At 61.1% G+C, this 13,915-nt stretch overlaps 1 protein-coding gene across 1 annotated transcript; it reads left to right on the forward strand.

Annotated features, from left to right (window-relative positions):
* Window positions 1–698: 698 nt before the first annotated feature.
* On the forward strand, window positions 699–6,678 carry ADAT3 (adenosine deaminase tRNA specific 3). The gene is made up of 2 exons (XM_067310342.1): window positions 699–1,055; window positions 2,484–6,678. The coding sequence occupies exons 1-2, from the start codon at window positions 699–701 to the stop codon at window positions 6,261–6,263; spliced, it is 4,137 nt and encodes a 1,378-aa protein (XP_067166443.1). The 3' UTR covers window positions 6,264–6,678.
* The last annotated feature ends 7,237 nt before the right edge of the window (window positions 6,679–13,915 follow it).

A 13,915-nucleotide genomic window follows, 5' to 3' on the forward strand; every position in this document is an offset into this window, starting at 1 on the left:
GTGCCATCCCAGTGCTCCCAGTTACCCCCCAGTGCCCTTCCAGTGCCTCCCCAGTGCTCCCAGTTGCCCCCCAGTCATCTCCCAGTGCTCCCAGTGACCTCCCAGTGCCATCCCAGTGCTCCCAGTTACCCCCCAGTGCTCTCCCAGTGCCCCCCAGTGCTCCCAGTTACCCCCCAGTGCCCTCCCAGTGCTCCCAGTTACCCCCATCACCTCCCAGTGCCCCCCCCAGTGCTCCCAGTTACCCCCCAGTGCCCTCCCAGTGCTCCCAGTTACCTCCCAGTGACCCCCCAGTACTCCCAGTTACCTCCCAGTCACCTCCCAGTGCCCCCCAGTTACCCACAGTGCTCCCAGTTACCCCCGTCACCTCCCAGTGCTCCCAGTTACCCCCCAGTGCACTCCCAGTGCCCCCCCAGTGCTCCCAGTTACCCCCCAGTGCCATCCCAGTGCTCCCAGTTACCGCCCAGTACCCTCCCAGTGCTCCCAGTTACCCCCCAGTGCTCCCAGTTACACCCCAGTGTCCTCCCAGTTCCCCCCCAGTGCTCCCAGTTACCTCCCAGTGCCCCCCCCAGTACACCCAGATACCCCGCAGTGCTCCCGCAGTGCTCCCAGTATCCCCCAGTGCTTCTCCCGAGCTCTCCCAGTGCTCCCAGTTACCCCCCAGTGCTCCCAGTATCCCCCAGTGCCGGGCCGGGAGGACCATGGCGCCGGAATATGGCGTCCGCACGGAGCCGCTCTGCCCGCCCTCTCGCTGCTCTGCCCCGCCGCTCTTGATGCTCTTCCGGGCTCTTCCGGCCGCTCTTCTCTATGGTCCGGCCTCGCCGACTCTCTACCCGCCGCCTCTATGCTCGGCTGCCGCGCGCGCCGCGCCGGACCGGGCCGCCTTCCGGCCGCTCTTCCCGCGCCTCCGCCTCCTCTCTCTCATCTCCCCGGCGGACTTCCGCTGCGCGGCGGGAGCGGCGGCGGCGCGGACCAATGGGGGCGCGGGGGAGGGCGGGGCGCGCGGCGCGGGCGGCCAATGGGCGCGCGGGGGCGGGGCGCGGGGCCGCGAGCGGCAGGTGAGGCTGCGCGGGGGCAGCCGCCACGTGGGGTCGGGGCGCGACCGCGGGTGTCCCGGGGGGGGGGGCGGGGGGCACCTAGGGGTGTTTGTAAGGGGTCTGGGGGGCACCCAGGGGTGTCCATGGGGGTCTGGGGGCACCCAGGGGTGTTTGTAAGGGGTCTGGGGGGCACCCGGGGGTGTCCATGGGGTGTGGGGGGCGCCCACGGGTGTTCATGGGGGTGTGGGGGGCACCCACGGGTGTCCATGGGGGTCTGGAGGGCACCCACGGGTGTTCGTAAGGGGTCTGGGGGCGCCCATGGGTGTTCATGGGGGGTCTAGGGGGCACCCACGGGTGTTCTTGGGGGTCTAGGGGGCACCCACGGGTGTTTGTAAGGGGTCTGGGGGGCACCCGGGGGTGTCCATGGGGTGTGGGGGGCCCCCACGGGTGTTTGTAAGGGGTCTAGGGGGCACCCACGGGTGTTCATGGGGGGTCTAGGGGGCACCCAGGGGTGTTCATGGGGGTCTGGGGGCACCCACGGGTGTCCATGGGGGTCTGGGGGCACCCAGGGGTGTTCATGGGGATCTGGGGGCTCCCACGGGTGTCCATGGGGGTCTAGGGGGCACCCACGGGTGTCTATGGGGGGTCTAGGGGGCACCCACGGGTGTTCTTGGGGGTCTGGGGGCACCCAGGGGTGTCCATGGGGTGTGGGGGGCACCCACGGGTGTCCATGGGGGTCTGGGGGTCACCCACGGGTGTCCCCGTGGGGTCACTAGTGGAGAAGGACACCCACGGGTGCCTCCGTGGGGCGGTCACTAGTGGGGGTCACCCACGGGTGTCCCCGTGGGGTCACCAATGGAGAAGGACACCCACGGGTGCCTCCATGGGGCGGTCACTAGTGGGGGTCACCCACGGGTGTCCCCATGGGGTCACTAGTGGAGAAGGACACCCACGGGTGCCTCCGTGGGGCGGTCACTGATGGGGGTCACCCACGGGTGTCCCCATGGGGTCACTAGTGGAGAAGGACACCCACGGGTGCCTCCATGGGGCGGTCACTGATGGGGGTCACCCACGGGTGTCCCCGTGGGGTCACTAGTGGAGAAGGACACCCACGGGTGCCTCCGTGGGGCGGTCGCTAGTGGGGGTCACCCACGGGTGTCCCCATGGGGTCACTAGTGGAGAAGGACACCCACGGGTGCCTCCATGGGGCGGTCACTGATGGGGGTCACCCACGGGTGTCCCCGTGGGGTCACTAGTGGAGAAGGACACCCACGGGTGCCTCCGTGGGGCGGTCACTGATGGGGGTCACCCACGGGTGTCCCCATGGGGTCACTAGTGGAGTAGGACACCCACGGGTGCCTCCGTGGGGCGGTCGCTAGTGGGGGTCACCCATGGGTGTCCCCCCCCCACCCCCTTCGTCCCCCTTTAACCCCCCCCCGTCTCCCCCAGGGCCACCCTATGGAGACCCCGATCCCGGCGGCGGCAGCACCCCGGGGTGCCCTCGGCGAGGAGGAGGAAGAGGAGAAGAAGGAGGCGAGGGAGAAGATGAAGGAGAAGATGAAGGAGGAGAAGAAGGAGGTGAAGGAGGAGGAGATGGGGGCAGCACCCTGGGGTGCCCCCGGTGAGGAAGAGGAGGCCGAGGAGGAGGAAGAGCCCAAAGGGGAGGCAGAGAAGGAGAAGAAGGAGATCAAGGAGAAGTCGGAGGTGAGGAACCTGGAGGTGAAGGAGAAGCTGGAGATGAAGGAGCTGGAGGCAAAGGAGAAGCTGGAGGTGAAGGAGAAGCTGGAGCTGAAGAAACTGGAGATGAAGGAGAAGCTGGAGGTGAAAGATCTGGAGATGAAGGAGCTGGAGCTGAAGGAGAAGCTGGAGCTGAAGGAGAAGCTGGAGCTGAAGAAGAAGCTGGTGATGAAGAAGCTGGAGGGGAAGGAGAAGCTGGAGGTGAAAGATCTGGAGATGAAGGAGAAGCTGGAGGGGAAGGAGAAGCTGGAGGCAAAGAAGCTGGAGCTGAAGGAGAAGCTGGAGGTGAAAGATCTGGAGCTGAAGGAGAAGCTGGAGCTGAAGGAGAAGCTGGAGCTGAAGGAGAAGCTGGAGATGAAGAAGCTGGAGGGGAAGGAGAAGCTGGAGGTGAAAGATCTGGAGATGAAGGAGAAGCTGCAGGTGAAGGAGAAGCTGGAGCTGAAGCAGAAGCTGGAGGTGAAAGATCTGGAGATGAAGGAGAAGCTGGAGGTGAAAAATCTGGAGATGAAGGAGAAGCTGGAGGTGAAGGAGAAGCTGGAGGTGAAAAATCTGGAGATGAAGGAGCTGGAGGTGAAGGAGAAGCTGGAGCTGAAGGAGAAGCTGGAGGTGAAAGATCTGGAGATGAAGAAGCTGGAGGTGAAGAAGAAGCTGGAGGTGAAAGATCTGGAGCTGAAGGAGCAGGAGCTGAAGAAGCTGGAGCTGAAGGGGGAGGATGACGACGAGGACGAGGACGACGAGGAGGAGGACGAGGAGCTGCCCTGGCGGGTGCCCTGGGAGACCGAAGGCCGGGACCTGGAGCTGCTGGCGGCGTTGGCGGCGCCGGTGGTGGCCCCGGGCGAGACGGGACGGCTGCTGCGCGAGTTGGCTCGCGCCCTGCCCCTGCCCGGCCTCGGTCACCTCAAGAGGGTCCGGGCTGGACCACGGGGCCTCGCCGTCCTCCTGGGCCTCGAAGATGGCTGCCTCCGTCCCCTCGGCCAGCGCGGGGACCTCGGGGACGACGGGGACCTCGGGGACCTCGGGGACGGCGTCGCCGGTGATGGCGGAGGTATCGGGGGCGCCGACGGGGTTGGGGACGCCGGGGGTCTTGGGGACGCCGGGGGTCTTGGGGACACCAGGGCTCTTGGGGACACCAGGGCTCCTGGGGGCACCAGGGCTCCTGGGGACACCAGGGCTCCTGGGGACACCAAGGCTCCTGGGGACACCAAGGCTCCTGGGGACACCAGGGTTCCTGGGGGCACCAAGGCTCTTAGGGCCACCAGGGCTCTTGGGTCCACCAGGGCCACCAGGGATGATGGAGATGTGGAAGATGCCATAGACATTGGAGGGTTGTGGGATGATGGAGGTGCTGGGGACGCTGGGAGCCATGGGGCCACCAGGGCTCTTGGGGCCACCAGGGGTCTTGGGGACACCAGAGCCACCAGGGATGATGGAGATGTGGAAGATGCCATGGACATTGGAGGGTTGTGGGATGATGGAGGTGCTGGGGCCACCAGGAGCCATGGGGCCACCAGGGCTCTTGGGGCCACCAGGGGTCTTGGGGCCACCAAGGCTCTTGGGGACACCAGAGCCACCAGGGATGATGGAGATGTGGAAGACACCATAGACATTGGAGGGTTGTGGGATGATGGAGGTGCTGGGGACGCCAGGAGCCATGGGGCCACCAGGAGTCTTGGGGCCACCAGGGCTCTTGGGGCCACCAGGGATGACGGAGGTGTTGAGGACACTGAGGATGCCATGGACATTGGAAGGCTGTGGGATGATGGAGGTGTTGGGGACATCGTGGCCCTTGGGGCCACCAGGACTATTGGAAGCACCGTGGCCCTTGGGGCCGGCAGGACTGTTGGAGACACCACGACCCTTGGGGCCACCGCGACCCTTGAGGCCACCCCAACCACCAGAACTTCTGAGGCCACCAGGACTGTTGGGTCCACCACGACGGTTGGGTCCACCATGACGGTTGGGTCCACCACAACTGCTGGAGCCACCACAACCCTTGGTTCCACCATGACTGTTGGATCCACCCCAACCGTTGGGTCCACCATGATGGTTGGATCCACCAGGATGGTTGGTTCCACCATGACTGTTGGATCCACCAGGACTGTTGGATCTGCCCCAACCATTGGTTCCACCACGACGGTTTGTTCCACCATGGTGGTTGGATCCACCACGACGGTTGGGTCAACCACGACTGTTGGATCCACCCCAACCATTGGCTCCACCATGATGGTTGGATCCACCACGACTGTTGGCTCCACCATGATGGTTGGATCCACCACAACCATTGGCTCCACCACGACCTTTGGATCCACCCCAACTGTTGGGTCCACCACGATGGTTGGTTCCACCACGACCATTGGAGCCACCACGACTGGTGGATCAACCACGACTGTTGGATCCACCCCAACCATTGGCTCCACCATGATGGTTGGTTCCACCATGGTGGTTGGATCCACCACAACCATTAGCTCCACCACGACGGTTGGTTCCACCACGACGGTTGGTTCCACCACGACGGTTGGTTCCACCATGATGGTTGGTTCCACCACGACTGTTGGCTCCACCATGATGGTTGGTTCCACCATGACGGTTGGAGCCACCACGACCGTTGGATCCACCCCAACCGTTGGCTCCACCATGATGGTTGGTTCCACCATGGTGGTTGGATCCACCACAACCGTTAGCTCCACCACGACGGTTGGAGCCACCACGACGGTTGGATCCACCATGATGGTTGGATCCACCACGACGGTTGGAGCCACCACGACCGCTGCCACCACCACGGTGGCTGCCGCCGTCACCGCCGCCCCCACCGCCCTGGCAGCCCTCCGCCTCCTCCTGACCTCCTTGGAGGTGGACACCCGGGGCCTGGGCGCCCCGTTCCGGGTGCGGGTGCCAGCACGACCCCCACCACCGGGTCCCCAAGCCGTGACAACCCGGCGCCACTGGCCGGCCCTGCCCCGCGCCGTCCCCCTGCCTACAACGCTGTCGCCGGAGGAGGCGGCAGCTGCCTGCCGCCACATGCAGGCAGCGGTGGCAGCTGCCTGCCGAGCCGGAGCCGCCACGGGTGCTGCCGCCGTTGACCCGCGCACGGGCAGGGTGGTGGCAGCGGCGGCAGGCAGGCGCCGAGGTGGCCACCCATTGGGTCACGCGGTGCTGGCCTGCCTGTCCGCCGTTGCCCGCGCCCAGCGTGATGACCTCACTGATGATGTCACCGATGAGGTCACCGATGAGGTCACGCCGTATTTGTGCCGGGGGCTGGACGTGTACGTGACGCGGGAGCCGTGCGCCCTGTGCGCCATGGCGCTGCTGCACGCCCGGGCGCGCCGGGTGCTCTTCGGCCTCGCCGCGCCGCACGGCGCCTTGGCCAGCGGCCTGGGGCTGCACGGGCGCGCCGCCCTCAACCACCGCTACGAGGCCTACGGCGCCGTGGCCCCCCGCGCCTGCCGCCGCCTCCTGCGGGGCGGGGACGGGGCCGCGGGGGGCTGCGGCTGAGCGCGGGGCCGCTCGGCGCGCGAGTGACACCCATAAGCCGGGCTGCGGCTGAGCACGGGGCCGCTCGGCGCACGTGTGACACCGATAAACCGGGCTGCGGCTGAGGACGGGGCCGCTCGGTGCACATGTGACACCCATAAACCGGGCTGAAGCTGAGGATGGAGCTGCTCATTGCACGTGTGACAGCAATAAACCGAGCTGCAGCTGAGCACGGGGCAGCTCGGTGCACGAGTGACACCATAAACTGGGCTGCGGCTGAGGACGGAGCAGCTCATTGCACATGTGACACTGATAAACCGAGCTGCAGCTGAGCACGGGGCAGCTCGGTGCACATGTGGCAGCGATAAACCGGGCTGCGGCTGAGCACGGGGCCGCTCGGTGCATGTGTGACACCGATAAACCGGGCTGCGGCTGAGGACGGGGCAGCTTGGTGCACGTGTGACACTGATAAACGGGGCTGTGGCTGAGGATGGAGCTGCTCGGTGCACGAGTGACACCATAAACCAGGCTGAAGCTGAGGACGGGGCAGCTCATTGCACATGTGGCACTGATAAACCGAGCTGCGGCTGAGCACGGGGCAGCTCGGTGCACGTGTGACAGCAATAAAGGGCTCTGGCTGAGGATGGGGCCACTCGGTGCACGTGTGGCACCGATAAACCGAGCTGCGGCTGAGGATGGAGCAGCTCATTGCACATGTGATACCAATAAACCGGGCTGTGGCTGAGGACGGGGCCACTCGGGACACGTGTGACACCGATAAATCGGGCTGAAGCTGAGGACGGAGCTGCTCATTGCACATGTGACAGCAATAAACCGAGCTGCAGCTGAGCACGGGGCAGCTCGGTGCACGAGTGACACCATAAACCGGGCTGCGGCTGAGGACGGAGCAGCTCATTGCACATGTGATACTGATAAACCGAGCTGCAGCTGAGCACAGGGCAGCTCGGTGCACATGTGGCAGCGATAAACCGGGCTGCGGCTGAGCACGGGGCCGCTCGGTGCACAAGTGACACCCATAAACTGGCCTCTGGCTGAGGATGGAGCTGCTCGGTGCACGAGTGACACCATAAACCGGGCTGAAGCTGAGGACGGGGCAGCTCATTGCACATGTGGCACTGATAAACCGAGCTGCGGCTGAGCACGGGGCAGCTCATTGCACGTGTGACAGCAATAAACTGGGCTCTGGCTGAGGACGGGGCCACTCGGTGCATGTGTGGCACCGATAAACTGGGCTGCGGCTGAGGCCGGAGCCGCTCGGCGCACAAGTGACAGCAATAACGTGAGCTGCAGCTGAGCGCGGAGCAGCTCGGTGCACGAGCGGCCGCGCTAAACTGAGCCGTGGCTGAGGCCGGGGCCGCTCGGTGCACGGGTGGACGCAATAAACTCGCGTGGTGCTGAGGCCCGGGCCGCTCATTGCACGTGTGACAGCGAAACCCTGGGCTCTGGCTGAGGACGGGGCAGCTCGGTGCACATGTGGGTCCCGGGTTCTCCCCCCCCCCCCCCCCCGGGCGGGGCTGAGCCCGGCGGTGCCGCCCCGCGCATGCGCCCTTGCCCCCCTGCTGTTGCCAATGCGCATGCGCAGTGCCCCGGTGCACGCTGGGAAACGTAGTCTGGGTGTGGGGCAGCACAAAGGGGGCGGTGCTCCGGAGGGGCGGGGCCTCCGCAGCTGACCCCGCCCCTCCCGCGCGAGGGGCCCACGCGTCCGGGCGCCCCCTCGTGGCCGCCTCTCCTCGCTCACCCTACGGGCGCCCAGGCGTCCTCCGAGGCCAGAGCCGCTCGGGACACGAGTGGCCCCAATAAACTGAGCTGCGGCTGAGGACGGAGCAGCTCGGTGCACGAGTGACAGCAGTAAACTAACGTGAGGCTGAGTCCTGAGCAGCTCAGTGCACACGTGACAGCGATAAACAGCTCTGGCTGAGGACAGGGCCGCTCAGTGCACGAGTGGGTGTTGGGGGGGGGGGCACAAAATGGCCGCCCGCTGAGGCCAGAGCAGCTCGGGACACGAGTGGCCCCAATAAACTAACACGTGGCTGAGGATGGGGCTACTCGCTGCACGTGTGACGCCAATAAGCTCAGCTCTGGCTGAGGACGGAGCAGCTCGGTGCACGTGTGACACCAATAAACCGAGCTGCAGCTAAGGGCAGAGAAGCTCAGCGCATGTGTGGACAGGAGAAACTGAGCCCTGGCTGAGGACGGGGCCGCTCGGTGCACGAGTGGCGCCTATAAACCGGGCTCCAGCTGAGCACAGAGCAGCTCATCGCACGAGTGGTCACGCTGAACTGAGCCCTGGATGAGCACAGAGCTGCTCGGTGCACGTGTGGCACCAACGAAGCGAGCTGCAGCTGAGCGCGGAGCAGCTCAGTGCACGAGTGGACGCGATAAGCTAACCTGGTGCTGAGGCCGGGGCCGCTCGGTGCACGTGTGGGTTCCCCCCCCCCCCCCCGCGCATGCGCCCTCGCCCCCCCCGCTGCCGCCGCCTCTGCGCATGTGCGAGCCCCGGTGCACGCTGGGAAATGTAGTCCAGGCGCTGGGAAATGTAGACCAAGCATGGGGCAGAGCAACGGGGGCAGTGCTCTGGAGGGGGCGGGGCCTCCCCAGCTGACCCCGCCCCTCCCGCGCGAGGGGCCCAGGCGTCCGGGCGCCCCCCCCCCGCTCACCCTATGGGCGCCCAGGCGTCCTCCGAGGCCGGAGCCGCTCGGCGCACGGGTGGGTGTTGGGGGGGGGGGCACAAAATGGCCGCCCGCTGAGGCCGGGGCCGCTCGGTGCACGGGTGGGTGCCCCGGGTGCCCGCACGCGGGCTGGGAGCACCCGGACCCCTCGGACGCCTGGGCCCCTTGAACACGGGGGGAGGGGTTCGGCTGCGGGGGGGGGGGGGGCCAGGACGCCTGGGCCCGTCGAACATGGAGTTGGGGGGGGGAGGGGAAAGGACGCAGGACGCCTGGGCCCCCCGGACGCCTGGGCCCCCTGTACGCAGGGGGGGGAGGGAGGGAAGAGCCCAGCCCCAGATTTACCGATTTCCCTTTATTTCGCCGTCGCCGCCGCCTCGTTTTGGGGCCGAATCCGCTGTTTTTCTCGCTTTTCTCCTCACCGAATCGCTCCCCCAAAATCGCCGGCTCCGGGGCCGCAGGGCTCGGCCCGACCCCCCCCCCCCCGCCCCGGTCCCAGCCGGGTCCCCCGGAGCCGCCACCGTTGCGGATCCTCCACCAGGGGGAGGGGAAATGGGGGAAAAGAAGGGAATTTTCTCACTTTTTGAGGAAAAACCGTCGGTTTTCAGCGCCGCGGCGGGGAGAGGGGGGGAGGCAAGATGGCGGCGGCGCCGCTCGGCGGTGGGGAATGGAGGGGCGGAGCGGCGCCTTCCCGCCCGCGCTTCCCGCGCTCCGCCGCCGCCGCCCCATTGGCGGAGCCGCGGCGGTCCCGCCCCCGCCACGCGCCCATTGGCTGGCGGTGCCCAGCGCGCCGCCTGAGAGGGGGGAGCGAGCGGCGCCTCAGTGAGCAGCGCCGTCGCGTGACGGGGGGGGAAAAACCCGCGTCGTGTTTCTGCTCGGAAAATCGGGCGTTTTCCACCTTCTTTTTCTTTGCCGAAGGGGTATTTCACGATCGGGGATTATTGCGGATAAACTACGTGCGCTTCTGCCGCGCTTTTGCTGTCGTCCGTCGACGAAATTATATATTTTCCCCTCTTCCCCCCTTATTTTACGCTTCCGCCTCCAGCGGTGTCTTTACACAGCAAAGCGATGGGCAGAAGCTTGTGGTATTGCTGAAGGAAAACATGTTTTAGAGGAATAATCAACACGCGGAAATCCCTTTTCTCCCTTTTTTGGGCATTCTCAGGGAAATAAAGCACAGAGGACGGGAAAACCTCGCTATCGCTTTATTCTTTTGCAGTCGTTGGGAATCGGCATTTCGTTTTGTTGGGGCCTGTGGGGGGCAGAATCGCCCTGAACAGCTCCATTAACATTTATTATTAACATTTAATAATAAAGCGTCCCGTTTCCGAAGGGAATTCTACAATTCTGCTCTTTCTAGGGGAAAATCGGTCTCCTCAACGTGGGACCCCGGGGAAGCTGCGGCGCGTCGGGGGACCGAAGCTCAGCGCAGCAGAGCACTTGGGCAGCTCCGTCGTCTCGGTCCGGGCTGGGTCCTTCTGCCCCACGGTGAAGGATGTGGCGGCCCTGGGTCTTCCCATCCGTGTCGGCAGCTCCGCCGGCACCGTGGGGTCGGGGTTTGCGGGCAGAAAACCAGCCTCCGGCTCGGGGTTGAGCTCGGTGAATAGGACGCGAGGGAATTAGCGGGTAGGAGAAGTCATTGGCCGCGGCAGGCAGCGGGGTGAGAGCCTGCCACGTTGCAGGCAGCACGGCGAGGGGTGGCTGGATTTCGGCGGTGGTTAAGGGAGAGTTATCGGAGAGAAGGGCAAGCGTCACACGTAACGCGTATTGGGGATCCTTCGGGGAGCGGACTTGCACCACCGGCAGGAGCGAGGCGACAACACCCGAAGCACCGTATGAACCAGGGGTTACCTAGGTAACGGTAGCAGAAATATTAAACTCGAGTACGCAGGCAGCAAAACTACGACCGGCGAAGAAAAAAATTAGCGTTGGGCTGTTGATTTCAAAGGGGATGAAGCTGGAGAAAGGGAGGGATCGGGCTGGATCATGGAGGAAACAGCACGGGAAAAGGGAGGCAGAGGGAATAAAAGGGGCCGGTCGTGCGCAAGCAAGCTGCTGGCAAGGACGCTCGTCTGGCCAAGCTGGTCTCCGCGATGAACGACGTGCGAAAAGGACTGCGCTACTGTGGCCGAGAAGATGCGCAAATTTGGAGGGACGCTTGCTGGTTGGCAATCGGGGACTAAAACGGAGCTACGAGCTTTGCGAGCGTTTAAGCGAGGAGGAAAGAGGTTCGCGATAACTTGCCGTGAAGGCTTGGAAGCCTGGAGGGCTCGGTGAGTGTTATGGAAAATCAGGCTCGCTGGCTTCCATAACAGGGTCCGACCCTAGGTTCCCGCTGAGGCAGAAGTTCCAAGTCAGATTGAAGAGAAATAAAATTTAATGATACGCGTGCGGTAATTACAGCTCGAGCTGGTGCCTCCGAAGAGGGACCCCGAACACAGAAATCCCTGGGCAATTATACCCTTACAATCTAAATTCCCCACCCCTTAAGCGATAGTTTGGACCAACAGTAATAGTTAGGTCTCGGTTCTTCCCCTTCTTCACTGGGCCCCTTCGTTGTCTCTAGGCAGGCCACTGCTTATCTTCAAGGTTGGCTACTCCTGCTGTCAGTGTGACTTCTTTATCCCTCCAGCTTGAACCGGCTCTGGGGCCCCCTTTTACTTATCTAAGTAAAAGTTCACAGCAAGTTCACAGCCTGAGGCCTAAGGCTTCAGCAAATTTAGCTACTAATGCTAAGCAAGTTATGCTAAGCAATTAATTCTAGACAGCTTCAGTTCAATATTCTCTAACAGGCCTCCCTTTGTTTTTATTAAGCATCCCTGCTAATACGTTAAGCAGAGTTCTCGAAGCCTTTCGAGGCGTACTATCGCTCTCCGTAATCTTCTATACAATATGGTTGTAAGCAATAGGCACAACATGGTCAAACTTAACACAACTACTACTGGGTGCAACATGTGATTATAGATCCCTGTTGCGGTTGGTGACCATCCCAGAAGAGTCTCCCACCAGTGATATTCTCCATCCTTCTTCACTCTTTCCAAGATGTGGTGTATCTCTTCTGTATCATGATGAACGGTGATTAGAGTTTTTTATCCGTTGTTTCGGATGCGTTTTAACAGTTGACACAGGTCATCATGTTGTAGTAGTTTCTGTACCAATGTAAGGTTCATCCCGATAGGGGTAGGCGATAAATCTTGACTTAAGGTATAATTAGATTGTATTAATTGATAAGACACAACAGGAGCTGAATAATTAAAGTCACAGCCCATAACTTTAGAAAAATTACAAACACAAATATTTGAATGATTACTTGTGTCTACAGTAATGTTCTCTACGAATATAAGATCACAGAGGGTTCTCATACACACACATCCTTTTCCAAGATATACAAGTACAGTTTCAGGGGTTTCATCAGGATGTATTTCAAAATGACAAACATTTTGTTCAGTATCAAGACAAATGTCTTGAGCTTTGACAGTGTTTATCTCACAAATAAATATATATATAATTTTAAGATTTTCAAACCTTTTTTGCATACCTAGAACATACTGGGTTAGCTGTTCATCTCCGTCCAACAGGCTGGTCTTAGCCGGGATATAAGTTCCTGGTAGAGCCAATTGATGCCCAAATAAGACTTCTGCTGGGGATAATCCCACCGGTTGTCTAGGGGTTGTTCTAATTTCCCACAGCACTAAGTTTAAGGCGTTAGGCCATTTGAGACTTGCCTGTGTACATACCCGTGCTAACTTGTTTTTAATAGTTCTGTTCTTTCTCTCAGTTTGTCCTCAAGACTGGGGATGATAAGGTGTGTACAATTCTCTATGAATTCCTAGCATTTGATATAATTTCCCTAAAACTCCAGCTGAAAAGTGCGAACCCCTACCTGAATCTACAGTTTCTGGGACTCCATACCTAGGGACAATTTCCTTTAACAAGGCTTTAATCACTGCAGCCGTATCTGCTTTGTGGGTAGGAAAGGCTTCCACCCAGCCGCTGAGTTGATCAACTGTCACAAGGAGATGTTTAAATCCTTCTGCTGCTGGCATGTCAGCATAGTCAATTTGTAGACGCTGGAATGGAAAATAAGCCCGTGGGCGGCCTCCTCTGTTAATCTTTGGATAAGTATCGTTAAATTTTTGGCCAGTTGGGCAGGTTGTTGTTCTGCATTTCGCAACCACATGCACTCGGGAGCTGCCCAGGTTTGTAGAATACATGAGGCGACAGTCGATGCTCCTCCGTGTCCACGATCATGATATCACCTATCCGTAGAAAGTAAATACCTTAAGGAAAGGATGGGCTTACCCCTGATAGTCCAAATTCCTTTTTCATCTTGAACCGCTTCCCACTTTTTCCAATTCTCTTTCTTCTTCTGCGCCATATACACAGTCATTGGGTGACCCAAAACTACAGGTCGTGTTTTTCTAATAAGGGCTGCTGTAGCTGCTATCGCTCCGATGCATCCTGGAGTGCCTTTGATTACCGCATCTAGTTGGGTGGAGTAAGAGGCCACTGGCCTACGGTGAGGACCTAGTTTTTGACTGAATGCTCCACTTGCTACTCCGTCGTTCATGAACAAATAATTCAAATGTCTTACTATAATCTGGTAGTCCTAGAGCCAGGGCTGAGACCAACACCCTTTTTACACATGTAAAAGCTTTCTCTTTTTCTGGAGTCCAGGTCAAAGGCTCTGTCTCCTCCTTTTTTGTTGCCGGGACCAAAGGTTTGGTAAGCTCTCCCAACCCGGGAATCCATGGTCGGCAAAATCCTACAGCTCCTAAAAATCCCCTGAGTTGCTTTTTTGTCATAGGATGGGGCATATCAAGAATTGCCTTTACTCCTTCTGGATCAATTAATCTGTGTCTTTCCTTCAAGATAAACCCCAAATATTTTACCTCTCGCTGACACAGCTGGAGTTTGGACGGAGATGCTCGATGCCCTTTCTCTGCAAGAGCGTTACATAGAGAAACAGAGTCTTTCAAACAAGTC

Source organism: Apteryx mantelli, chromosome 24, assembly GCF_036417845.1.
Source record: "Apteryx mantelli isolate bAptMan1 chromosome 24, bAptMan1.hap1, whole genome shotgun sequence".
NCBI lineage: Eukaryota > Metazoa > Chordata > Aves > Apterygiformes > Apterygidae > Apteryx > Apteryx mantelli.